At 42.6% G+C, this 27,410-nt stretch overlaps 2 protein-coding genes and 1 long non-coding RNA gene across 15 annotated transcripts in view; 2 read left to right on the top strand and 1 right to left on the bottom strand.

The window, feature by feature from the left end:
* LOC135579875 (uncharacterized) overlaps positions 1 to 1,921 on the bottom strand; it is a 40,491-nt gene extending 38,570 nt beyond the window's left edge. The window contains exons 1-2 of the long non-coding RNA XR_010473733.1: positions 1,785 to 1,921; positions 1,581 to 1,672 (exon numbers count right to left, since the gene is read on the bottom strand). This is a non-coding gene — a long non-coding RNA (uncharacterized LOC135579875). The remainder of the gene's footprint in view (positions 1 to 1,580; positions 1,673 to 1,784) is intronic.
* Positions 1,922 to 7,420: 5,499 nt separating this feature from the next.
* Positions 7,421 to 24,360, top strand: ACADL (acyl-CoA dehydrogenase long chain). The gene is made up of 11 exons (XM_005501698.4): positions 7,421 to 7,778; positions 9,605 to 9,766; positions 12,095 to 12,232; positions 12,674 to 12,838; positions 13,779 to 13,845; positions 15,173 to 15,337; positions 15,807 to 15,908; positions 17,169 to 17,282; positions 19,422 to 19,549; positions 21,760 to 21,846; positions 23,659 to 24,360. Exons 1-11 carry the CDS (start codon positions 7,705 to 7,707, stop codon positions 23,750 to 23,752), a joined length of 1,296 nt encoding a protein of 431 aa, XP_005501755.1. The 5' UTR covers positions 7,421 to 7,704; the 3' UTR covers positions 23,753 to 24,360.
* A 190-nt stretch (positions 24,361 to 24,550) lies between these two features.
* The window catches only part of KANSL1L (KAT8 regulatory NSL complex subunit 1 like), a 64,369-nt gene continuing 61,509 nt past the window's right edge, over positions 24,551 to 27,410 (top strand). For 7 of the 13 annotated variants that reach the window (XR_010473727.1, XR_010473724.1, XR_010473726.1 and 4 more), the window contains exon 1: positions 24,551 to 24,940. Coding sequence is in view for 5 of the 13 variants with exons in the window: in XM_065069048.1 (XP_064925120.1) it covers positions 24,566 to 24,940 (375 nt within the window). In the remaining 8 variants the exon portion in view is untranslated. Of the gene's footprint in view, positions 25,023 to 27,410 lie in introns of all 13 variants that reach the window. The other 6 variants (XR_010473729.1, XR_010473728.1, XM_065069050.1 and 3 more) reach the window with 3 other exon arrangements.

The raw sequence follows: 27,410 nt of genomic DNA, 5'->3' as shown, positions 1-27,410 counted from the left end.
GATCACAAGGGAACCCCAGGCATCAGGTAGAATAAGAGCAATAAAACTCTCTCCCCTGGTTTCCATGAAACTTACGAAGGCAGCTTAGAAATGAAAAGGTGAAGAAAGAAGGCACCTATAATTTGTTACATTCGGGGAAAAACAAGCCTTGTGTATTTAAGCCAATCACAGCTGGGGGTTTTGGTCTGGAAACTCCACTCATACTTCATGTAGACTTGCAGTTGGGAGACACAGAATGCTTGCACTGTGGGGAAGGAGCCTTGTGGTAAGACCAATTTAAAAAACAGTTTCCTTTCAGAATGAAAGTATTATTTAACCCAAAGCCCTTTCTGGAACTGGTGCACTTGCATGACTTTCTGTTTAAAAAAATCTCTACAGCACAGCCGTGCTCAACTTTTCACAGCAGAATGTAAAGAAAGAGAAAATGCTGAAGACACCTGGCAGCCAGGTATAGCTTGGATGAAGCCCAGTATAACACAGCAGTCACAGCCTCAAAAGTTAATCTTTATTATCACAAAAAGCCCTGTTAGGTGTTTCATTCATTTCACATCCTCTGCATACACTGCAAAGAGCATGACAGCAATGGTCTCTGCCCACAGCTAGACCATGGATAGTGGTATTTAGTTTCTTACAACCTAGCTAATTAGCTAGTCATAACAACATAACTAACCCTCATCCACCCTGAAGCTTAGCATGTCTGGAGACACCACATATTAAACACTTGGAGAGGGACTACAGAGTGCCTGTGGGTCAGCTTTAAAGCCTTACAAGAAATTATGACAGGAAAAGACCTTAAAAATGGCCACTAAAAAAAAAGTTGCCATCCACCCCATCATCAAAGTGCAGAATAGTGTAGACATCCAGTTCCCAAAGTAAGCAAATGAAGTTTCTAGACTGTTTGCCAGAGTTCCTGGTACTCAGGAAATGTCTATTTTCTCTTAGAGGAATCTCCTCCTTCAGGGCTACCAGCCCCCAGTAACTAAACGCTTTCCCAGGGCTAAGCAAACACATGCTCTGCTGAATCCCAAAAGCCCCAGCAAAAATAAGAGAAAGCTACACCTCCTCCCAAGTAAAAGGGATTAATTGCCTCCTGCACTCTTGTTACAGAAAATACACATATCCTAAACTGGGTCTCATTCAAAGAAGAACATGAACGTTGTGTTTGTTAACATGCTATGTACACCTGGTACCCCAGTGGGAATGAGGGATGGGCATTTTATGCTCACTCCTTAGGCTATTACACTCCTCAGATCTATCAATTCAGAGAAACAAAAACAAAATAAGTTTTCTGTTTTATCTTTCCAAACACCAGCTCTCCAGACTGTTTGTTCAGGAAAGCAATTTCTTCGGCTCTTTACAAGACACAAACAGATGCATTTTTTATTCCATGCTATACTGAACACAGCAATTTTTCAAGTTGTTTTTTTCCATGCAAATAACAGTGCTTATTAGCTGCCTCATTAGTTTAAAAAGTGGTTTTAATTCAGAGTTTCTCATCTGTAACATCCCTGTATATCTGAAAAGCTAAGTTTGTTTTCAGAAGACAACAAATAAAACACCTCTACCCTTGTTTAACTTACCAGGTTTCCTCCAGCCTGTTCCTTAGTCATTCAGGATTATATCTGATCTTCTGAACAAGGGTTGGTGTTATTACTGCATTGCTTGCACATCCCTGATGGAATAAGAAAAAAAGCCATTAGTTGAACCCATATAGGCTACATACTGTAACTTTTCAATACCACACACAGCAAGAACACATTTGCAGAAGAGCAGGTCTGATGTACCTTCTTGACAAGTCTGCTGTGGTGGTAAAACAAGGCTCACAAGGAAGGCAAGCCATCATCTACACAAGTTCAAAATACAGCCTTACAACCACAAGGCAACTCTGCTAATCACCACAGCGGTGCTGCAGATATCCCAGTGTACCCTCCTACATCCTCTGAACTCAGTGTCTGCACCTGTGCAAGGGTGGTGCTCAGCTAATTCAGATTCTTGAAAGCAGCAAAGCACCTGTTAAAGAAATCTCTTTCCTCAGTGCAGATTAAACCCATTACATTAATTTGCCCAGTTCCGTAGTAACATACAGCACACAATTTCTGTCAAATTTGGTGCTGCTCTTTTACATACAGATCAATTCTCTCCTGGCCCCTTGCTAAACTGGACCAGCCATGACTGATCAATGGCTCCTGGTCTCTGTGTCTAACACAACTAGCACAAAGCATAGGAATGAATTCACATCACAAGCTGAAACTGAGACCTCTCAAGCTCCTTCATTACACCAGCTTACTGAATTGGTGTAAATGTTTTTGGTTAATGGCTGAGTTAGGCTGGATTTCAGCTGAAGACCCATGGAGGAAATCCTGAGTAGCTCGTTAGAGCTACTGTATCCAAACCCTCAGTGATTGTTAAATGAAATTACACAAAGCTACAAATTTAGGATTAGGAAAACCTAGCATCAAAGAAAGAGGGGTTAATGAGGATGGATATAGTGTTATCTTTTTCATTTAAGCTCTATTACACCAGAAAAATGGAGCCACTTTCTCCTAAACACCAAACCAATAATGAAGCCTTGATATTGCTTGAATAGAGACACCTTAAAATACTATTGGAAGTGCTTATTGCCACCACACAGGATGTCACTCATTTTGATTCTGCTATAATAAGAAGTATAGAGGGATATTTTCACCCTTATACAAAACCGGTACTGATTACACAGACAGAGAGTAGCCTGTTCTGGGAGGTAATGCTGTATTTGTACAGCCCTATTTCACACAATACTTTCAAACTTCAGCAGTACCTTATGTATATTAATGTCTGCTGTGTTCAGCAAATGCCTTTATGTGCCTTTTGTATTCACAGCCTGCTGCTCTGATCTATGTTACTTGAAAATTAAGTGCATTTTTAACAGTCTGCAGCCAACAGCTCTGATCAAGAGACAAGCTTTGCTGAAATTTTTAATTCTTCATAACCACCTTTAAGAACTTTTATCCTGTGTCATATGCTAAAGTGAACACAGGCTGATGAACACCCAAGTAGCTGAAGTTTCCTTCTTTGGTCCCAGACTTAACAAATTATCCCTTCAGAGGAAACCAGGACTCCAGGCTGTAACTTCTGTCTTCACCAGGAGTGCTCTCTGAAACAGCTGCTCTTCTTGAGCTTTGGTAGAAGTTATTTTGAAATAATTTACTGAGCAACTCATACAGTCCTGCTTCAAATCAGTACTGCCACATGCTGGAAAGTGCTGACAGTGATCCAACTAACCAAGATGTGACAGCACAGACTTCAGCATCCTGGATTGGCAACCTTTTTTAAACACGACAGTTTGAAGTTTCTCGTTAAAAGACCTGGGAAAAACAAAATCTTGTCTTGTGGTGAGAGATAAGGTGCCACCGTAATTTCCAGGCCTGCCAAGTCACATTCTCAGTCAATGAGGCTCACACACCTGACTCCCCTGTCCCTCTCCCCACTGATGCCCAGGTATTGCTGGACCTCACAGACAGGTCTTGGAGGGCTGTGGCACCTCTCTGGTGCTCCAAGGCACATGCTGAAGGAGCTGGCTCTCTTGGTAGTGGTGTGCCTCTATGCCACATGTGGTCAGAGAGCAAGAGCTCAGTTGTGGTGCTCCACCAGGATGGAGGAACGAGAGCTGGTTGCCAGGGGCCCATGCCCTGAGGAGACTCACTTGAAGGCATAGCCATCAGCTGCAGCCTGATCATCTGTCACATCATCTTGCACCCACATGGCAAACACTGTGTGACCCTGTGCAAAGGCACACTAAGGAGAGTCACGTATCAAGGGAGAAGTAAACTGAGAGCTCTGTGTCTTATTCCAGCTTGCACTGCGCTATAATGCCAACAGAAAAAAGTTGGATGAAGAACACGCAGGTCTCCTGATGGGCAGACGTGCTAAATCGGCACCTGGGTTCTTCTTGAAAGAAGACAGCACATAGGCTTTAAATAACCTACTCAGAAACCAAACCTCGAGGTTATTCATATCAGACATGAATAGCTGGACACAATCTTTGCAACACAGACTGAAAGGCTAAAAAGGGAATAAAGGGCTTTGTGAGAGGGGTCAGTATTGTCCCTTGTGTTTTCAAAGCTTCTGGCCAGATCCTGTAGCTTGGCATTACAGGCAGTATCACCATCACATGTAGTAAGATGGAACAATACAGGTAACCGCAACTTTTTTAACAGGAGTCTCTATTATTCAAATACATCAACAGCCATCTGTCAGAAGTCACCTTCAGGGCTTGTACATGGTGTTTACCAGCTGTCAGAGGATCTCTTCTGAATGACTGATCAGCCAAGAAGAACATACCTACAAGCAGTTCTTCCACTTCAGATTTGTACCCTGGATAGCAAAAGTTATTTTAAAGCCAAGTACATGACAATGGCACTGGAAAAGCTTCGAGAAAAATTAGGACATTTGCATCCAAGGGCCACATTAACTGATAGTTTTCCACATTAAGTTACATGTTATCAAAACCGAATCCAACACACCTAGCCCTGGAGGAGAACACTCTTTCACAGCAACAGATGCTGCTGCAGATGTAACAAGTCTAATCATGTCTCAGCTCAGGAATACATATGGAAAGTTGTAGGTGACTTATTTGACAGAAAAAAAATGCAGGCAATGAGATTTGTTTGCTCAGTTCCTTTAAAATTCCTTTTACTTGCAGTGGGAGTGAAAGACAGCAAAAAATTTATCATCTAAAAAATAATTCTTTTTATATAGGTTTTCTGAGTTGAATATGCTTGTACAGTCTCCATGCCTGGTGGACCTATCTTACCCACAGAGCTTCACTTGAACGCTTTTTCTCCAGGTAACCTACTACTCCCTTATTTGCTAACTTTCTATCTTGCAAGGCCACATGCATTTTTTTCAGGAAGATAATACTTTAAATTATATTTACTGTAGTAAACATGTTAGACACTGTTCCAAACAAAGCAGGCACGGAAGAGATTACAAGTCTTTTCCAACAATGACCTATTAACAATGGAAATCACACACACACAAAAAAGCAGATAAACTGGTGACTCAAAAGGTACTACTCAACTAAACCAATTTGTAACAAAGCCCAAGTGTCACAGAGTCCTCAGGTCAGAGCAGTAGCACACTGTGAGGGAGCTCGCTGACTTGGTGTCTTTACACGACACTGGCAACACTTCAAATACTAGAGGGGTGGATATTGCTAGTGCTTGGTATGACTGGGGGATACAGTGGTTACCAGTATAACACAGGGATCTCTAGCAGTGTGGAATCTCAGAGGAAAAAGTTCACTAACCATACAACATGAGAGCACGAGAGCTATTAATTCAGGAGAATTTACACCCATGTCTATCTCCTGAGCTACCCGTACCAGAGGACAGCAGGATGGACAGGCTGTTTACTGGTATGGGAGATGACCATAACAAAGAGAAAGAATCACCATGAAGAGAGGGAAAATCAGAATTAGATTCACCCTGTGATTACACCCACACAAGGAATGGAGGTGCAGAGACCAGATTGTGCTAGGAAGGGGTACGTCACTTAAACCCAGCTATGCTGTGTCTCAGTAAAGTCCCATTAGGCTGCTGTAAAAAAGCACAATGGCAAACTGGAAACAGCATCTAGAAGGAGGCAAACAACACATTTGCACTCTCTGCCCTGCTGCAGTATCTATTTCTACTGTGTTTTCTGCAAGCATGTGGGGGAAAAAAAAAAGTTGTTTCACATCTAATTTTTTACAACCACTCTTCTACCCCCCAAAAATGGTATGAAAATGTCAACCTATTTGCTGCTGTTTGAGGCGTTTCCTGATCCCAGGAACTGATACTTGAAACCTGGATGAAGTTTGCTTTTTGGTGGCTTAGGGCAGGATCTACCATTTCTCAGCTCCCTTATCCCTTTACCCTGTGCATGGGTGATGGGATAGGTCCCGTCCAATCTTCTTGCTGCAACAAAGCTGCCAGGACTGTAAATCGGGTGACCAGGGCATCACCAGGAATGCAAAGCTCCCTGCAAGTGTCCTGCCTGCCCACAGACTTGAGAGCAAGGTGCTGGGCTCACCCTGGAGCCTATGCCAGCCCAAGGACAGCACTCCCCAGGAGGCTCTACCTGATGGGACCTCATAAGCAGACCCAAACCTTACCTCCAGGCACCCAAACTCGGTAATTCCCATCTATATCCATTTTACTTCTTCCCTCTCAACTGCCCCTGTGTGGTTTCCTCCTGTCTAATACGAGATGAGACTCCCAAATGACGAAATACTACAAGTTTTCAGGCTGCAACTGGTTTTGTAATGCGGGTGCTTCTGGCTGTAAGTACAGACAGACAGACAGCTCTCTGCATCGTCAATATGACAGATTGAGAACACACGCACCCTTGGAGAGGCAAGACTCCTTTCAGGCGGGTAGATGTAAAGAATAGCTATTCGTGTAGTGCCATCTTCTGGCTTAGGCTGTAGGAACACTAGAGCTGAAAACGGGACTGAGCAAAAGAAAGATATCTTTGTGTCTCTTAAAAAATATCACAACAGCTTAAGGTATTCATCAATATACAGAAGCACCCAAAACACGGGAATTCCCTCAACCTGTTGGACACAATGCACCTCCCAGTAAATTATTAGTTTTAAAATGACAAGATATTGAAAAATATCTCCTGGGCCAATCTGCTTTGTGTTTTTGAGTCATAACAACCTTGCTTTCCAGCTTTTGTTTTATTCCTCAGCATACATCAAGGCTCAAAACTCACTTTTTGTGCCATCTCATGAACTCCAGAAGGTAACGCCTGAAGGTTCCCCAACATGGGGAGTGAGGAAAGCACCTAAAATCCCATTGATGGGGACTGTATGTCGTTTTAACCCCATCGTCCTCTCAATGCCGACGAGCAACATCTGTTTTCTGGTCAGTTTCCACCTCAGGGTTTTGTTGGCACGGGAAGCAGATAGAAGCTGCCTTCTCAGTGGAAGAGCCGTAAAAGATTTTGGTGTGCAGGTTCGGCAAATTAAAACCGACCGGCGCCAGGAGGTTGTGTGTGTGCGTGTGGTGGGTTTCACCCGGGGAGCAGGACACCGGGAGTCAGAGACCGCCCGTCCTGCCCGCAAAATGGACCCTGAACGTGGACCCCGAGGGACGGGGAAGGGAACTCACGTTCCCAGCTCGGTCCCTCGCTAGGGCTGGGGACATCAGGCCCCCCAAAAGCCGGGCTGGGGATGGGTGACAGCCTTGTCCCTGGGGCACCCCCGCCGGTGTCGCCCCTGGAGGGAACGACGGCAAAGGCGGGAGCCCCGAACGCGCAATTCCCTTCGTTATGGGTGTGCTCGAGCCCCCTTTGTTCCCGCTCCCCTCTGTGGCGTGATTTCAAAAGTGCATTAGAAAAATAATAGTAATACAGATATTCCATCATAACCCTGTCGTAAGACCGGATGTACTAGACGGGATTTACAACTGCAGGAAGGTGGGAGCAGCGGTGCGTGTTGCGAGAGACCTTGGTCAGCAGAAATCCTCTCACCACACAGAGTGAGGAGAAGAGCAACGCTGACGGAAGCCAGAAGCTACCACGACCCGGAAAGAAAACAATAATAACAAATTAATAATAACGTGACCAACCCACTGGCCTTACAACGCGGCTCCACAAGGGGGCGAGGATCCCCATGTCCTCCGGGGGTTGTGACACCAGGGCCGCCCCGCCCCACTCCACCCTGTCCCGCTGCGGCACAAGATGGCGGCGCGCTTACTCCGCCTGCGGGGCTTGGTGTGCGCCGCCGGCTCGCGGTCCTTCTCTGCCCCGGCCAGGTTAGCGGCGCGCAGGGCCGGCGCTGCTGGGCACCGCCGGAGCTGGGGTGACTGAGGCGCGGGTGGGGAGGCGGGTGTGCGCCGGGCAGGGCGAGGCGGGGGGTACCTGGGTGCATATATGCGCACCTGGGTGCCCACAGCGGGGAGCATCTGGGGTCTGGGTGGCGCCCCGTGCCCGGCAGGTTTGGGAGCCCTCGAGTCCCCCGCGCCTGGCGGGTCTGGGAGCCCCCGCGCGTCCCCGTGACGGGCCCGACCTTTGCTCCACTTCCCGGCGGCGCCCGGGGACGCCGCGTCCCGCGGGGGCAGCAGGTGCTGGGCAGCGCGGTCACCGCGGGCGCTGGGGCTCGGCGAGGCCGTTCTCGAGGGGAAGACACGCAGGGTCGCGCTCACGCGTCTCTGGCCTGCGAGCTGTGTCTCGCGGGGCCGTGGTTGGCGTGAAGGAGTAGCTCGGCCATGCCTTGAGCGCTAGATGGGCTGGGAGTTGCAATTAAACGAAAGGGTGGTCTTAAATAAATCCAAAAAGTCATCTTAAACAGCTTTAAAAACGTGCTGAAGCTTTTGAGAGAGTCAGTGTGTGCCTAGCGGGAAAAGTCTGTGTTTGAGGGTACAAAATATGGAACAAGTAAGTTACAGTAGCCCATTTCTTCCAAACATTACTAAGATTAAATAGAGTTTGTGTTTCAGGGGCGTTTAATCCTTTGCACCAAGAAGAGTGTAATTTTGTGCGGCAATAAATAAAGACCTCTGTCTCAGTAACGAGGTAAATAAGCGTAGGCTCAGGTAAGCTCTGTGGGACTCTGCAGAATTGCCGTGCTGGGAAAACTGAGGAGAGGTGAACTAAACAGTTTGAGAAAGGAACAACAACCGCCTGTCCTCTATTTAAAATTTCTCATATTTTGTGGCAATAAACCAAAAGCAAGTCAAAGAACCCCAATGGTTAGGGGAGTTTGTAATGTAAGAATGTAAGCAAATCTAAGAAATAAACATAAGAAGTGAATTTTCATTTCATCCCTAAAGTAGCGTGTCGTCCTTGACATTCTGAATCCCTACAAAAGCTTTAAAGCCTTCCTTGTTATTTTGTAATTACACTTCCTGTGTGGTTTCAACTACTCACATTTACCACTGTTTCAGGTTGGGTTGCTTTTTGTTTGTTTGTTTGTTTTTTGTTAAAGAAGCATTTTATTTTTACGTATATTTTTATCAGCGTTTGGGAGGATTATCCTTCCTGTACAACAAAAATACTGAAAGAATGAATTAGAAAGTATGATTTTCAAGTTTAGAACTATGCAGATATACACAATACTGCAGAGTATAATGCAGCCTTCAGAGCACGCAAATCTATGTTGTTCTCACTTTTGAGTGTGTGGATTTTCAGTGTCGTGGATTTGCAATATTGGGGCTTCTGGGAGCAGGTATAGAAAGAACAAAACCCACCAAAAAAATTTACTTGTTCAAAAAGTTACCTCTGCAGTTTCAATTGAGCTGAATTGCATATTGGAGGTTGCGTGGTGGGAGGAGAAGACAATTATGATTTTTAGCATGTCTAATGAACCAAAACTTTATCCTCTCACCTATGAATGTATTAGTATTGTTTTTAAGTTATTTGAAGTGTTGGGGCAAACCAGTCTTGCTTTACCTGCTTTCACAGTCCAGTGAAGTACAGTGTATGTTGGGTGTTTATATTTGGTATGTGTGTCCTTTGGACCTAGCAGTGTGCTAGATTTGGGATGTGAACTATGTTTCACAATGTGTTTCCTTTATTTTAAAATGAATTATACAAATGGGGGTGCTGTGTCCTAATGGATGCTTTCACTTGTCCGTTTTAGTGCTCAGCAAGCAGAACAGCATGGCACAAAGCGCCTGGAACCATCTTCTGCTAAAAGTCTGATTGATATAGGCACTCGGAGGATCTTCTCGTCAGACCACGATATTTTCAGGGAGAGTGCCAGGAAGTTCTTTCAGGAAGAAGTGCTGCCTTTTCATGCAGAGTAAGTTAACTCTTAACATTCTGCTTTGCCAAATAATATGCACTTTTTCCCCAAAAGTGTTTTTGGGGGCATTACTCGTAATATGACAGGATAAACAGGGTATGTGTTTTCATTTACGAATTTTCTATTCCAAGTGTACTTAATTAAAACAAATCTGACTATGGAAGTCATATGTGAGAAAAAGAAAAAATCACCCATAATAAAAATTCACTGCGTTGTTTGAGCTTCAGTGTTGGCAGTCTGGCCTCCTCAGGTCTAGGGGCAGAGAAATGCAGTTTACAGAGCTGCAGTGAAAGTATCCCCTGCTTGTACATATTAACTCTGACACCAGCGTCCTGGGGGTGGAGTTAGGGAGACAAACCTGTTGCCATGCTATCACACTGCTGTCGTCCAAAAAGCTTTGACATTGTGTCTAGGTTACGTTGCAGCGGATTTTGTAAACGTACTACACATAGTATGTTATGCTGGTTTACGGATTACCAAGAAACTTGCACAAAATGTCTTTTTTGCTTCCGTGGAAATATGTGTGGTCTTCTGCACAGAGCAGACTTGTTTCTATTGAGTTAAAGCTGGAGGATGTTTTTTGCCCTTGTTTTAGCGATATCCAATCACTTTATACTTGGGGAAAGAAAATAAATGAACCTAGAATGTGTTTTTGAACAGAAAGCATTAAGCTGCAGTAGTGTTTTTAGCAGTTTTTACTTTACTTGAAGAACATCCCTGTGAAAACACTGGGGGGTAGTAAAGGGCTTATTCTTAAATCACGCTGCTAGATGAGTTTCCTGATGCAGCTCCCAGTGTGTATCCACAAACAGTTGAGATGGCACAATTGAGTGAGTGGGATGTTGTACCTCTGAGGCAGAAATGAACAGTGGAAGGCAGTGGAAACAACTTACATCAGGGTCATTGCCAGCTGGTTTTTTTTCCATCCTCAAACCATGACCTCAAAGTAGTATGCTTTTCTGCTGTACAGTCATGTTCTGTCCACAGAAACAGATATTTTCCCTCATCTTTTGTTAGAATGACTTGTGCTGTTTGTGAACAGGTACTGATTCTGCTTGAGGTTACTGAAGATCCAGTTTGTGAGCTTGCTGACACAACGATTGGCTAGAGAGGCCGAAACAAGTTGGACTTGTATTCTTGCATCACTTTGGGGACCTATGAACCATTCTGTTCTCATACCTTTCAAGTAAACAAGGAAGCTTCGGCCACAGTGGATTAATAGGCTGGGCTGATGTCCAGGGACACGTGTGGCATCAGCAAATGCAGTTGTGGATTATCGTGAGGAGGAGAAGCTTTGGCAGTTGGTGAAGCAGAGGCAGGAATGGCCCAGAAAGTGGCGGGGAGAAGCAAAGATGGTCACAAAAGAGATTTGTTTTAAGATTTCCAGTGTAGGAGTGAAAGCCCTGGGAATGAGCTTAAATATGTAGAATAAGATACTTGATTAACTGGATAAAGTGCTATGGTATAGCTCTACTGCACACATCTGTGTCAGAGGAGTCTTTCTGATATAATCTGTCTACCATATAATTTTTAAATTGTGGTTAAAAAAAAAAGATACATTAAAAGAAAACCTGGGTTGCGCCATTAATGGTCATCCAATTTTCTATTGAACTGGCAGACTCCATAAAGAGGCACTATATTTCCAAGAATAAGTGATTCCTGTGGTGTTAAAGTCTGCAAACTGTCAGCAGATAATCCTCAACCATCTATTTACAAATTTGAAACCACCTTAAAGCAGTACTTCACAAATATATGGTACTGCCTTGTAATAAGTTCGTAGGGACCCATTTTTATATAAATGTTACTAATGTGTTAATGCTTGGTTCTTATAAAGCAGTTCTCATAGGTAGAGTTGAAATCTTTCACAAAAGATACTGATGCATTATGCCCATTTTGTACATGGAGAAAATGGCATGTCAGGGAGATAAAGACCTGCTTGTAATTATCCAGATGGTTGTGGCTAAATCTCCTAAATCCCAGTCTGGTACTCAGACCAATAGGCAGCACTGCCTTCCATAACAAGGCTTAAAGAGATGTCAGGTTGTATATTAGAAGCAGGAGTTTAAACCTGTTGCACAGTTGGTGTCCCTGTAATGCCAGTAGCATCTGTGGACTTGAAGAATAGAAAACCTATTATTAAGCCACCGCTTCTTAGCTGGGAAATACAATTATCTCTGTTACCCTACACATCATCCGAGGCTGAAAGCTTCTTCCTGTGCAGTGAAACCTTGCTGCAGGTGCTCTAGCATAAAGCAGCAGCCATGACAAATAAACAGTAGCATGTGGGGTATTTATTGTGTGACTGTTCTTGTGTTCATTTTGCAGATGGGAGAAGGATGGGCAGGTGAGCAGGGAGCTCTGGGAAAAGGCTGGACAGCACGGTTTGCTGGGTGTTGCTATTGCTGAAAAACATGGAGGCATCGGAGGAGATATTCTTTCTTCAGCTGTGGTCTGGGAGGAGCAGTAAGTACTAGACGTTTCAGGAAGAATTAAAGTGATACTATCAAGAGACTTTTTCCCTAAGAGGTCCTCATCGTGGAATATATTTGTTTACAGAAAATGATGTTATCTTTCTCATGGAAACGATAGTTTAGACATCTGTAAATCCCTCCTATTTTAAGTATTCTCGGTGATTGTTTAAGTAACAAATGTCATTGTGCTCCACTGTTAGGACTCTGTGGCTGGGGGAAGCATTTTAGTTAGTCTGGTACATTATACACTCATTTGGCTGCAAAAGTACATCCTATAAATAACAGTACAAGTGCCACAAGCTCAGATTATGTCTGAGACTTGTGTGACAGGGCATTCTTCTTAGTTGCTTCTGTTGTAACTGTGTAAATTTCAGTGTTTAAATCTTTGTAGTACCTCTGAGCTTTTTTCTTCCCCCCCTCCCCTCTCCCCAAGGATGTATGTTAACTGTACTGGCCCAGGATTCAGCCTTCATTCAGATATAGTTATGCCCTACATTGCAAACTATGGCTCCGAAGAACAGATTAAACGCTTTATCCCTCAAATGGTTGCAGGCAAGTGTATTGGAGCTATTGCCATGACGGAACCCGGGGCTGGCAGGTAAGCTAAACGTTGAAACAATGGTCTTAAATCAGTAGACAGCACACAACGTTCTCAGTGAACAAATTCCTGACCTTGCTGGTTATGTGGTTATCTTAGTGACTCGACAGTACCCTAGATTAAGCAGTACCTCAAAACCAACTGTTTTTATAGATTACTTTATTACAGCTTTGTCAGTTCAAGATACTTGTTCAGAGTCCATTTCACTGTTGTCCTAATGTGGGCAAATATGCTTTGTATTTTCTTTTATAGTCCAGAGTTATAGTCACTAGCTTACTTGTCATGTGAACATATGAAACAGTGAAGAGAAAATTACACACCTCCATACAGAGGGCTTGACTTTACTGTTAGCTTTTGTTGTGGAACACAACACCTTATTTTCTTTCATTTGAATCCTTTCAAGCAGAGAAATGTCCCTCCTTGCCCATCATTACTGAAGGGCCAACAGCAGGAGTAGGCACAGCTGATGTGGCCAGTTTCCAAAACAGAGGGACAGGTGAAGAGCAAAGCCTGTTGGTGTCATGCTTCTACAAATGGTAGATGTTGCCAGCTGCTTTTTGCAGAACCTCCTCTTCAGGATTGACCTTGCTTAGAGGGTGTGGTTTTGTCCAGCATTTGTCATCTAAGACATAGTGGTGTAAGGGGATGCTGACCTTTTGGTGTCAGTGCTTGTATTATACCACCTTCCACAAGCACATACATGAAAATGGGACCTCTTGCTCTTGTACAATTGCATAGATTTTTCATCCATTCCCACAGTGTACTTGTGGTTACTGTGTTATATTCTAATCTATTTTGCCATGTTTCACTATCCTTGCATGTGTTTTCACTGAGCCTGTGCCTGAACGATATAAAATCTATTTTATACTGGCTAGAATTCAAGATATAATTTGCAGCTTCTGGAATGGTTTCTTGAAGAACCTTTTGAATTTTGTTTTAGTGACTTGCAAGGAATACGAACATATGCAAAAAAGGATGGAAGTGACTGGATTCTTAATGGGAGTAAGGTAAGTGAACAGACATAATACATACCACTCACAGGATTTGGGAAATGAATGCATTTAGACAGTGAAGGATGTACACCACTGTTGGTATCTCCCCCCAGTCCTTTCCCTTCTGTATTTTTGTGGCTTATGTTGGTTTTGGGTTTTGTTTGGTTAGTTGTTTTGTTTGTTTGTTTCTTTTTGTGTTTGTTGTTTGCTTGCTTGTTGTTGTTGTCTCTTTTTCCCAGTAACTTTTTTTGTAGGAGCTCAGATATTTCTGTTTCTGGCAATTTACAGACCAGTGTATGGAGGGGCTTGAGTGGGTTCTTTTTCATAGCTTTTAAATAACCCTATCAAGAGGCATATTATCTCTTAAACTGGCAAGAAAAGTGTGGGGGTTGGGGGGAAGTCCTGCATAGTATCAGCAGGACCAGGGCTGGTTTTTAGTGCTGATGTTGAACAACAAAATACATATACAACCACTGTGAAATCTTTTGGGGCCTGAGTAAAAACTTTTGTTGCCCCAATGCAAGCTGTGGAATCTTTATTCAGGAGCCTGCTGGTCATGTTAGGAGGAAAAAAACATGAGTGTCACAAGCTTTGAGTGTGTTGTCAAGCTGTTGCAAAGCTGCCAGCATTGACCTCATCTTTCATTGTTGTGAAAAAAAAGACAAGAAGCTAGAGATAATGTTAAAAGGAAAGCACGGGTTCAACAGGGGTTTTCTTGAAGCTGTGAAATGTTTTAGTCTTCTTGCTCACCCACTTTAGTACTCTTATGGTAACATGGTACTGATAGAGACTTCTGCCTTAGCAGAACTTCAAGTGGTGAGGATGTGTGCAAGCAAATGTGTATGTACAGGTGTTCAAAAGGATACTTGCTAAAGCTGCGCAATTGCAGCCAAGCAGGACAGACAGTTCATTTCTTTTGCTGGAGTTCAGATGGATCATTTTGGCAAGCTCATGAGTCATTCCACAGAATTACAGTAATCAGTTGTGACAAGAAGCCGTTGATGGCTTTGCATGTTATATCCTGCTAATTTAATTTCTAGAAAAGAGTGCTACACTATTAATATCTATATTCCTTCTTTATCATGGGACAGACAAAAGAAACAGATACATACATTCTTTGACACTTCTGACCCACACGGTTCTTCTCAAACTAATTCCTGCTTCAGTGTGCCTTGCTTCAAAATTCTTAACTCGAAGTTTCAAATTCTGGATGCTAAAACCATGCCTTTCAGTTCACCTGTGAAAGTGTCAATGCAATTCTTCCTTCTGCTGCTTGTTGATCTCTTCTAAATTCCATCCACCTAGCTTGGTGCTTTATTCCAGTTTGCATTTTTTTTTACAGGTATTCATCACTAATGGTTGGATGAGTGATGTAGTGATCGTGGTTGCAATTACAAACCGGGAGGCCCGATCTCCTGCTCATGGGATCAGCCTTTTTTTGGTGGAAAATGGAACAAAAGGTTTCATCAAAGGACGCAAGCTGCAAAAAATTGGTCTGAAAGCTCAAGTGAGTTCATACAACCCCTGACACATAATAGACTTGGAGGAAGGGACAGGATCTTATTGGCATCTTTAGCTACTAATGGATGGCTGTAGACATGGTAGAGACAGATTCTTCTTAGAGGAGCACGGTGAAAGGGAGAGTGGAGACGGACATTAAGAAAAACTTTAAGTAGATATTAAGAAAAAAAGAAAAATAACCACAAAAGTGATCGGATACTGGAACGGGGACCTGGAGAGGTTGTGGGGCCTTCATCATTGGAAAGCATAACTGGACAAGATACTCAGCCACTTGATTTGCTGGAGCTGATTTGAGTAGGAGATAAACTAGTTGACCTCTGGAGAACCCTTCCAACCTAAATAATTCTATGATTTCAAGTTAAAGTGTACAATAGCAAGATCAAATGGGGCAAAAGAAGTGAAATGAAGAGGTGAGGATGTCAGGCTATAAACTGTTGCATTTAAAATCCTCTTAGGACACAGCAGAGCTGTTTTTCGAAGATGTGCGGTTGCCAGCCAGTGCCTTGCTTGGAAAAGAGAACAAAGGCTTCTATTATCTGATGGCAGAGCTCCCTCAGGTAAGAGGAATGTCAGTATTTGCTGTCTGTAGGAAGAATAGAGAGACAACTTTTGTCATTGCAAGAATCTGCCTTAGTCTTGAAGACTACGTATCATGAGGAGCCACCTTGGGCTCACAGTTGGGATACCTGTAAGCAGTATTTTGTTAGCACTGCTACTTTTTAACTGAAGTACAGTTTCTCGTGCTGAAAGTGGGAATTTTTTGGGGGGGGCATTGGTAAAAATGTTGATACTTCACCAGCTGAGAGCTGGTAATAGATCTCTCAGTCAACAGTCCAGCTGTTGAAGAACCTGAGCTTAGGGTAATGTTTTTAAAAGAACATGCCACAGTTTTCCTGTATACTTCTAGCATGAAACCACTTTGCTTAGTAAATTAAATATAGCTTGGAGGTCTCTGCATTGGGCATTCTCTTTAAAGGAACAAGCAAGTGCTGTTCTTCTAGCTCTTCTACCCATAGAAGCATATTAAGGATGCAAGGAACTCTGTCCATACAGCAAATAAATTGTGTAGTTACTGAAATACCTTGCTAGTGGAAATAATAGTTTATGACTTAGTTTGCAAAGTTTTGGAATTATTTGCAAGGACAGAGAGGCAATGTGGTTGTTCAAAATGTGACTGTGCTTTGTCAAATCTATGACTTTGTGTTTGCCTCATCTGGTAAAGATCATGTTTAATTAATTTTATACTGTAAGTAAACATGAAACCGGATCAAAGAAAGTATTTCGCTGCTTTAAAGAAATAAATGCACTCATGAACAGGTTCAATGTGATGCATCAGATTTTTATGGTACTACAAGTAGTTGTTCTGTTCTTAGTTTGTTTTTCAGCATGTTATGAGGAAGGAAAAAAACAGCCAGGTTATTTTTTTTTTTTTTTAGGTTTTGTTTTTCTAGAGGTGTTCTCTTGAAATTGTTAAATGCAGTTGTTGTTTAAACTGAGCAGTGAAAAACAGTAATTGAAATGGAATTTGATGTGAATTTTTCAGTCAGTAAGAGTCCTGTGGTTGATTTGTAGCTATTTTTGGATCATTGTTTTGATAGGACATTACCCTCAAAAAGACTTTAAAGTGAGCTTCAGGCAGTAAGACATTTGTCCCACTCATTAATTTCAGTAATGCAGTGTGTCTGGTTTGATACTTACTGTGATTTCTGCCCCCCTGCCTTAATGAACATCACTGAACATCTGTTTCCTAATTGTGCATCTGATACTGAGAAATGTAGGATTCATTCAACTGGATTCCGTAATTTGTGTTTCAAAAGGAAAGACTACTAATTGCTGATATGGCTCTTGCTGGCTGTGAATTCATGTTTGAAGAAACAAGGAATTATGTGAGACAAAGAAAAGCTTTTGGAAAGACAATTGCACACTTGCAGGTGAGTTTGAACTGAGAGACTTGTATACAGATTCCAGTGTGTATCTGTTTTACATCTGTGTATGCAGAATAGTGAGCAAATGAAAATCGCTGGGCTGTTTTCAGGTTTCACCCTTGGACTGCAGCTGTTGTTTGCTGCCATGCCCATTGTTCATTTTTGAAAGAAAATAAAAACACCACAAAAGCCTTAATGTATGTATTTTATGTATTTTACAATTCAGTTAGATGCCTCCCAGCAGTGCTGCTTTTGGAAGTCAAATGTGCAGGCAGAAACTTTTCCTGTTGATGAAGAAAAAAAATCTCTTGTTGCTCTTAGGCTTGCGTTTTCCTGGCAGAGGTCCTGGTCCCAGGGCCTGTTACACCTGCATGTATTTCTGTATCTGCATGGAATCCTACAGACTGCAGTAAAACTTGGTACATGTGTGGATGCTGCATTCCTCTGCATATAATGCATTGCAGAAAAATGAACTGTAATGCTGGTGCAGGCTCCCAAGCAGTGACCTGCCTGCCTGAATATCCACAGAGGAGTTTGTATTCAGCTTTGTGGGTATCGTCACGACATTCTTCAGCTAGCAGCTAGCTGGCTATTTCAGTGACTGCGTATAAAACTGTTGGGTCATCCTCTGAGAGCACACTGCACTCCTGACAGTGATAGTTAATTGTGTTTTGAACCGTTCATGCCTACGCTCCTTAGTTGCGGTCATAAAACAGATGTTGCTTTGCACAGTATTGCGATGTTACAGTTGCCCTGAAAACCACATTAGCTGTTATGGCTGAAGCACACCAACCAAGCTCCTTAATGTTTGGTTTATAGAACAGAGCTGAGTCACGTGGGTTAGAGAATGTTGGCTGCCTTTTTTTCTATATACTCTTGAAACAATTAAAAAAGCCTCATCCACTTCAAAGTCTTGAAACTTCCTTTACCAAAATCAGATCTTTAGTTGTTGTGAACAGCAGCAGAATTGGGCTCTTTCGAGGCTGAAATGTTAGGTATCTTTCAGGAAATTATGATCTTCATGTGGTTTTAAAGTTAACATTCAGAAATCCATAATTCCGGATAGTTTAGTATGTGCAGTGTGAAGCTTTAACAAAAGAAATATATTTTACCTTTTTTCAAGTAGGTAAGCGATACTTCCTAATTGTTGAAGTTGACGCTGCAGAGACCACCACAATAATCTTTTTTTAGTCTAACGCAGTGCCAAGCACCAGGTGGACAATAAACTTGAAATGTATATTTTTGCCAAAATAATCATTTCCTGCATACCTTTCCAGTTTCCTTTTTGTTGCTGATGACTATAGTATGCATATAATCAAAAATCCTTTCTAATTAGAGTTCTGCCTTGCCTAATTAATTTAGCCAAGCCACAGTACAGTGTTTGAAATAAAATATTTTATTTGTAATAATAGTAGACTGGTCAATTATATTTATTGTCAAGAGAAGCAAGAATTTTTATATACAATCTTAGAACTATGAGATCAGGAAAAAAAATTGTTACTGGGTGGTATTTTTGTCCCCTTCCTACCCAAATTACAAGAAGACAATCAAATGCTTGCCTGGTCTGGATTTATATAACCTTAGTGATGGATTTTTACCTCTTTGATCTAGAAACTTCTCCAATTTGACAGAAGTCAGTGTTTGAAAACTTTCTGATAGCTACATTTTAGTCTGAAGTTTCCTTTGGTTTTGCTTGTGTCTCTTTGCTTATGAGTTAAACTCTGAAGAACGGAATACATAGAAAAATGCATCCAATAGATGAGGAAATGTTATTAGTAACTGGGGAAATCGGTGGCTCTGCAGAGTACAAGGACGTTTCCCCACAAGGGGGAGCGGAGGTGGCAGAGCACCTTGTGCTCTCTAGGAATTTGTGTTTTCAGGCTCTTGGGGTTTTTCTCCTAAGGTCATGTTTTGAGTTGGGCTGAGAAGTAAATGGCAGTAAATTTTTATAATAAGAGTGGTAAAGACATAATTATATGGAAAGCAAGTTGCCTTCCAATGTATAGAGCCAAAGTTGTTTGAAATGGATTTCTAACAGAAAGCACTGCAGAAAATGCTCCGTTTTCTGCTTCAGATATCACTTAAAAACTGTACTACTTCTGATCTTTCTTTCCTCTGCCTCCTCCATTCACTTGCAAAATAAAGACTGTACAGCACAAGCTGGCAGAAATGAAAACCCAGATTTGCGTGGGCCGAGCTTTCATGGACAACTGTTTGCAGCTGCATGCAGATAAACGTCTGGACTCCCCCACAGCTTCCATGGCAAAGTACTGGTATGTGGCTGAAGTTTGGACATTTTGCTTGTATGATAAAAACACCGAACTGCTCAGATCTAATGAAAAGATAAAAGTACTATCTGATTAATAATTACATTGTCAGCTTCTAACAAGAGACAATTAGCTTTAAAATTAATCATGTAGTGAACAAAAGTCTTAGCTACATTGAAAACCAGTGTCAGTTTAAGAGATCGATTTCAGAGTAACAGCACGCTTTTAAAACAGGCTTCCGTTAATAGTAAGATCAGGACTCAGCTTTACCTTCAAGTAAAAATGAGTATTTCATTGATATTAACAAAAAAATACTGTTGCAAATTGTCGTGTGTTGGGGGGGGTGTTTTGTTTGTTGTTGTTTTTTGCGTGGTGTGGTGTGGTTTTTTTTTTTTAATGTGGGGGTGTTTGGCGTTTTTGTAAAGCAGAGGTTTATTTGAAGCTCCTATGATACTTTTCAGTTTGTTATTTAGCAATAGCTGTTCGGCCCACCCAGTTTTTGACGTTTGGGAAGAAATGGTTTGCTACAGCTGTTGCTGTATCTGAGACTAAGCAGTTCTTTCCCTTATTGGCCAGAATTTCTCCTCCCTCTCCCCATACTTGGTGGTGTTATCTGTTAACTTAGGTTTAAGCAGAGAAAGCTGGATGAGTGGTAGAAGCGTCTGAGATACTGGCACATGAATTTGTACAGTTTTATTTTGCTTGCAAAGAGGGGAGAAGGAGCACAACAGACATTAAGAACTAATTTTATGGAAGATGCACATGTTTACATATTCTAGACTTGTAAAAATAAGTACAGAGGAAATGAGCAGAGAGTACTAAGGGAATCCACGGAGAATATTTACAGTGAAAGGAAGGGTTTTGATTGAGTGCTGCTCCTGGCACTGATTACCTAGAAGTACCAGGTACATAAGCACAGGCATTCAGTTTTGAGGAGGAGGAAACAAGCAGTGCCAGCTCAGATACAGACTGACTTCCTCAACAAATTTCCCAAAGCAAAGCATTTGAAACTCTCCCGCCCTCCCAGATGTTGGTGCCATGCTTTGTTGTGGATTTCCCCTTTCCCTAAATAGCGTCCTTGTGGCTCCCTTCCAGATCTTAGGTGGTCTAGAAAATGCTTGAATGTAGAGTTGTTTTATTCTCTAGTGTTTCAGGAGACAACCTCCAGTTCATTTTTTTTAAAACTTGGTTTGTGCATCTTTTCTGATATCTGATGAAAGGTCTGGAGGTCTTATTGTTGTGGTGACAGGTTGTATTAGGTAGCTAAATTAATTTGAAAATAAGACAGTTGTGGTAACTCACCATTGCAGATTTACAGTTGCTGTAATAAACTGTAAGGATTTAACTAGCCAGGGCAGGGGGTGGTTTGGGGAAAATGACTCTAAGTTATTCTGGGAGAAGCAATTGACTTGAATCATCATTTTCTTCTGGTGCCACTCCGAAAGTTGTATGTTTAGAAGGTGGTTTTCATGCCTTTCAGCTTTAGCTGGAACTTCCAGTGCAGTTAAAATCCTATGGGTTCTTTCATCTAATTTTCATCAAGTGTTTGAAATAGCATAAAGTATTTAGCTTTCCAGAAGCTGAGATAGAGGACATCAATGTAAATGGCATGTTACCTGTCACGTTCTAGAGGAAAGGTTCACAAAACAAAATGCCTTTAAATATTTTTAAAACCGTGAAATAATTGAATATTTTGCAATAGACAATTCTGTTTAACACTTACAGTGTTTTTTAGAATAGAAAACTATAAAATCTATTGAGGGAACTAAAGTATCCCCGGGTGATGGTTTTATTGAGAGAGATCCTGGTGTGTTGCTAGTGGGGGTGAGCCTGTGATGCTGTTAATTTTTTATGATGCAGCTGAGGGATTTGATAAGAAGAGAGACTATATCAGCCTACTTACAAAAGAAATCTCTTGGCCTGTGGGAAGAGTAAACAAGCTTGTCTGTTTTCAAGAATTCCTTCTCTGAAAGCTCTGCCATAAGGAGAACAAATCTTAAATACTGTTCAATTGAATGTATTAATTTCTTACCAGTCATGCAGGAAGAAAAAAAGTCCCGTATAAGATAAAGTGTTTTAAGGGCCATCACTTAAGATGAGTAATATAGAGTTAAAAGTGTGGTTATATTTTTGTCTTGCTAACTTACCTGTATTTCTAGTAACGTTTCACAGCATAACATCCTTCTAAAAAACAAATTTCTTTTTGACCATTTAAGGTCTTCTGATCTCCAAAACAGCATAGCTACTCAGTGTGTGCAACTGCACGGAGGATGGGGGTACATGTGGGAGTATCCAATTGCAAAGTAAGTGTAACATTTCAAACTCGAATGATGAAAGATTACCAGCAAAGTAAATTGAGGTACTTCCTTTACGTGTATTGTCAGTTGTTTTGTGTTAGTACTGATTCACTGTTCCTTTTGCCATCATGTTTATTGAAAGGCAATCCACTGTACAGATGTCTGCAGGAAGGCTTTGTTTTGGTTCTGCAAATAATTCATGAGCTGTTGAGCAATTATTATGTATTTTTCACAAAATAGAAGTTGTTTTTATAGAATAAAATGTTAATTGAAAAACCAGAGAAGCAATGTAAAAATAAAAAACAGGGGAGGTAGTTTATGTTTTATTTAAAATGAAATGCATACATATGAAGGAAAGAAAACCTGTTGGTCAGCCTGAATCTTGTGCAATACCACAAAATAGCAAATTGCCTAATCAGGAGCATGACTGGCTACATTCAGGTTTTTTACATCTTTTTAAATGAAAAAGCTAAGACGGTGATATGTAGAAAGAGGAATTTACCGTTCCAATTTTTTGATTACTTTATGAATTTTGGACATTTGTGGAGTTCTTTTATGTATTTCCTTGTGTATTATCTGTGAAGATGTGCTTCCTTTGTTGTGTACGTGCCTTTTGCCACTCCAAGGAGAGTTTTGGTGCTGTTTTTATTTTATTTATTTTTTTTAAAAAGGTGTAATCCAATAGTAGAAATAGCAAAAACAGGACTGCTGTGCAGTTGTCATAAGCAAATAACCAACTTTTTTTTTTTTTGACTGAGTAGACTTAGATTTTTTTAAATTTCATTTAGATGATGAAATGTTGCTTCAAAATAACTTTTTCCTGCATGTTTTTAATGAGTGTAATTTGGGAGTGTTCTGCACCCTATCTTAGTGAATAGGAAGGCCAGCAAACCCTGTTCAGGGTGTCCTCGAGCTCCTGCTTATCTGCACATGCATTTGTTGTCCATACAGGGTTTTATTACCCCTGTGTTTCAGCACCGTGCGTGTTTTCAGAGAATGCCGCGTTGCTCCTGGGCTGTATATGAAGCAGAATTAAGATGGAAAAAAGCACACTGTCGGTGTCCTGTGTGCTGTCACCCAGCTGTGCGTGCGCTGGGGCCAGTTCCAGCACGGGGATGGAAATGGTTTGGTTGCTGGCCCGAGTGGAGCTGGTGTCAGCAGAAGCCCGCAGCCAGCTGATGTGAAACCTGTTGGCACTTTCCTTGTCTTCCCAAGGTGCTGGAGTCCCACCTCAGAGAGAACTGACAGCACTGTTAGCAGTCCTCTTGACAGGATCAGACAGGCCAGGCGCTAATGAGCAAATTGCCGTGATAATTATCAGTTTGGCTCTGCAGGAGCTGGATTTTTTTCAGAACAGTGAGGCACCTGGGTCTTGCAGTTCATGCGGGTGTGCTGTTCTGCAGGATGCGGGTGAGTGGGGGCTTTGGTCTCCTGAGGGTGAGTTAATGCTCAGGTGATGTGAGGACAGGAGGAAAACAAGAATTTGGGGGGGGAGGGAATGACAGGAGTCTGGTTTTATAGAGCTTTATTTTATTTTTGTTTAATTAGGGAGGGTAGTGGAGACTTTACAATGTAAACAAATAAACAGGGAAGAGATAACTGACCAAATGCCTGATTTGGCATAATACCTTGGAAAGGTGAAATATTTTTTTAGGTAGTTGAAACCTCTTTGAAAATATGAACCTCTTTAGAAATGGGAACAGCATACTTGGAAAGAAGGGAACTTTGAAGAGGGAACTTGGTATCTTTTTCTTTTGATTTTATGTCCATTCTGAGGAACTGTTTTTAATCTCTTTTTTTTTTTTTTTTCCCCCTCAGAGCTTTTGTGGATGCCCGAGTTCAGCCAATCTATGGTGGTACCAATGAAATAATGAAAGAACTTATTGCTAGAGATATTGTCAGTGACAACTAGGGTGGATGCTCACTACTTTGGAGAGACTTCTGGAATCCTGTTATATTAATATATGGCATAAAATCAGATGGCAGAAAGTAAGTAAAATGTGGTATATTATATTATTTCAAGGAAGTGACAAAGTGACACTATTTAAAAACAAAAATGTTAATAACAACAATGTGCTCATATGCAGGATCTCTAATATTTACTTTCAATTTAAATATCTTTGGACAACAGAGAGTAATTCTCTGAGTTCCAGAAGTTCTAGTAATGAAAGGCAATTTTGTGTCTGGAACATTATGGGTAGCTCAGTCTTTCAGACTTGGTGACATATTGAATCAAACTCTTGCTTTTGCAAATCAAATCCCTTCAGAGAAGCCATGTTCTTAACAAAAAGAAAAATTAAATGTTAATGTAACTTTGAATTTGTATTTCCTCTTAACAAATATCACTGTGTCAAGGCAGAACTTAAAACTTCTGCAGCCGTTAGCATTCACCTGCTTACTTGTGCAGCAGCCACTCGCTGTAGGGGGGATGTGCCACTGACCTCTATGTTTACATCTAACCGAGAATGCCTTATTTTGCTTACTTTGTTCAAATAAATATAATAAAGCATTTCTATGCAATCTCACGGTTGTCTGCGTTACTTCAAAGCCTGAGGGAGAGCTGGGACAGTTCCTCTGTGCCCATGTTCACCTCAGGGCTTTGAGGGGGAGGTTTGAGGAAGGGAAGGTGCTGCCGGTGACTATTTTCACATATTTCCAAGTTATTATCCCTAATAAAAACGCCAAAAAAAAAATTTTAAAAATGTTTAAGGAATGTTTATTGGTGATGGGAGTTAGACGGTCGCCTCCCCTCGCTGCCCCGGCCAGGAAAGGGGACGACGCTCCGCGCGCCGCCGTTCCCCCTCCCGCCGCGCCCCGCGGAGGCGCGCGCGAGCGGCCGGAGCGCCGTCCCCGCGTCAGGCGCCCCGCCAATGGCGGGCGACCGCCCCCGCGCCGAGCCCCGCCCCCGGGCGCGCCGGATTGGCCACGCTCCTCCACTGAGCGGCGCGGCCCCCGCCCCTGTGCGCGGGGAGGCTCCGCCCCGCCCGCCGTGCTGCGCTTTAGCTGGGCGCGGACTGTTCAACAGCGGCAGTGGGAGTCGCGCCGGGCGCCGCGCGGGTCGGAGGCGGCAGCGCCGCTGTGGAGAAGCCGGCGGGCGAAGGCAAGCGCGGGGCTTGGCGGGGCGGGAGACCAGGCCGCCGCTGCGTGCCAGCGGGGAGCGCCGCGCTGAGGCGCGGTGCGAGGTGAGGGGGGGGGTAGAAACCGGGGCCGGGCGGCGGTTGGTTCCCGTGGCGGGAGCGGCGGGAGCGCCGCCGAGCGCTGGCGCGCATGCGCGAGGAGGAGACTGAGGTGGGGGCTGGGCGGGGGGGTAACGGTCGGGGTGCGGGGCGGGGCTCGCGGCGCTGAGGCGGCGGAGCCGGCGGGCAGGGCCGCGCTGTGACCGCCTCCGCCGGTCCCGCGTAGCTCGCAGGGGATCTCCTGTCCTCCCCCCGCCGCTCTGTGAGCACCGCGTTCTGCCCGCCCGGCCCGGCCCGGCCTGGCCTGCTGGGCGCGGCGCTCTGGGCTGGCCTTGCCCCGCCGTGCCCGGGGGTGCCGGGCGGTCTGCGGGCGCAGGCTGCTTCCCAGGGTTGCACTACCTTTTTTTTTTTTTTTTTAATGTTTGCATCAGTAGATGGGTGGAAAGCTTTAACCTACATTTTCATGTGTGATTTATTTTTTTAAATTAATTCTTGGGTTTAAACTTCCCTCTGGTAATCAGGCTGAACAAGATTGCCACAGATTCCTTTGCCTGACCAAGCTGGCTTCCCAAACTACACACCACTAACTCAATAAAACCGAATATTTTAGATAGCCAAGCTCTGGCCAGCAGCTGAGGTCCAGGTGCGTCCCTCAGCCTTCCCTGAGATTTTTTTTGTGTGGTCTCGAGTGAGTCTTTTAAGGGACTGTGTGCATCAGCCCCCTGTTTGCAAAACGTTGAAGCGTTTCCCAAAATAAAAGGTAGCAGTGACTGAAGTACTCGGTACTCCTCAGCAATGAAAAGGAAAGTAACTGATTAAAGAAAAAAGTGAAAATCCAGTGACCAAATGACAGAAGTGTGCCTTTTGTCAAAGGCTAAGTATTTCCTTTTGCTGCTCAATTTAATGAAAAGGAAATATTAAAAATCAAACAGGATAAAACATGGCTATAATGCTAATAGGTGTATCAGCTCAGAAAGCTGGTCTGCATGCCTTAGGGTCTCCTTCCTGATTTGACATTGTGAAATCGTGTACGTGTTTTGGGGAGTTTAAATTCCGGTCATCTTAATTAGTATCTAAGAGGTGAATGGGTTTTCTTTAAGACCACATTTTATGGCCTTCTCTTCAAAGACTGAAGTGTTGATATAGAGCTTTCAATGGATCTAAGAGTATTACAAATGTAAATATTAGAGGCAGATGTACAACCTCCTTACAGAGACACCTGTCATGTCCCACAAAAAGTGTTTAATATAGGCCTGTGTTAGAAATGACTTCAAATGTTACATTACAAATACGTGATATAGATTGACCAGAAATTAGTTGATGGTATGGTAGTAAAGTTGGAAATAATATATGATTCTCTATTCAGAAGCAGTTATGAACAAGGAGAAAAACAACCCTATTCAGAGATTTTAATAAGTCATGGATTTTATAATAAATGAATTCTAATGTGTTCCAATTTAAGTATGTCCTTTTTGATGTTTTTTAATGATTAAAACTGGGTGGTCTGCCTTAAATTGGGTTCTCTTACTGTTCAGAGGGAGATCCTTTTTAGAGGTGTGTGTATGTGTTGGTGTTTTGTTGTGGTTTTTGCTTGGATTTTTTTTGTTTGTTCGTTTTGTGTGGAGTTGTTTTTCCCAAAGAGGAGGAATTGTGCTCATATCTTCTGGGGAGTGCAAAACACTGGAGTTTACAGTTTTATCTATATGGTACTGCCTGCACAATGAATGCTGCTGCAAGCTGAGACTCCCCACATAATCCTGTTTGGGTTTTTTTCCAATCTATTAATAGAACAAAATACTAAAATGCTTAAATGCTCGTCATGAGTAACTGGGCTGCTTTTGAACTGAAAACAAAAGCTCCCTACTGACTTTTTTTTTTTTTTCTTTTCTTAAGGGATAGTCCCAGGTGTGTTAAATATGGACTTATTTCCTTTTTCCTTCATGCTCCTAACCAGGACATACCCAGTGGGACCAATATCTCTTTTGTGGTCATAGCTGGAAACTATAGTACGAAAAAAAAAAGAAAAGCAGATTATGCTGTCAAGCATTTCTTTCTGTTCTTAGAAATGATTAAGTAAGTTTGGTGAAAATTGGGAGAGGTAGGTAAGGTATACCCCGGTGGATGTCTCCCACCAGGCAGGGCTGGGAGAACCAGCCCAAGTCAGCTCAGCTCGGTGGTGGCTCTGGGTCCTGGCAGTGCTGCCGCAGTGCCCGTCTGCCAGAGCACCGCTTTATTTTTGGTCAGCGATTATCAGGAAGGCTGCCCAGGAGGAGCTTGGGATTACGGAGCAAACAACACAAAGCTGTAGGAAACCAGGTTTTGTCAGTGGTGGTGTAGGCAGATCAAGTTTGCTCATGTAGCTGCCGTCTCTTCTGCAGGTTTTCTCTAAGAGTC

Source organism: Columba livia, chromosome 7 (assembly GCF_036013475.1).
Source record: "Columba livia isolate bColLiv1 breed racing homer chromosome 7, bColLiv1.pat.W.v2, whole genome shotgun sequence".
Taxonomy (NCBI): domain Eukaryota; kingdom Metazoa; phylum Chordata; class Aves; order Columbiformes; family Columbidae; genus Columba; species Columba livia.
The sequence above is the reverse complement of the archived record's forward strand: the minus strand, read 5'-3'. Positions and strand labels throughout refer to the sequence as shown.

Excerpts from the sequence above, each read along its gene's own strand:
- ACADL (XM_005501698.4), top strand. The coding sequence starts at position 7,705 with ATGGCGGCGCGCTTACTCCGCCTGCGGGGCTTGGTGTGCGCCGCCGGC. Across the intron at positions 12,233-12,673 it reads GCTGTGGTCTGGGAGGAGCA|GATGTATGTTAACTGTACTG; the intron begins GTAAGTACTAGA and ends CCTCTCCCCAAG. Across the intron at positions 13,846-15,172 it reads GGATTCTTAATGGGAGTAAG|GTATTCATCACTAATGGTTG; the intron begins GTAAGTGAACAG and ends TTTTTTTTACAG.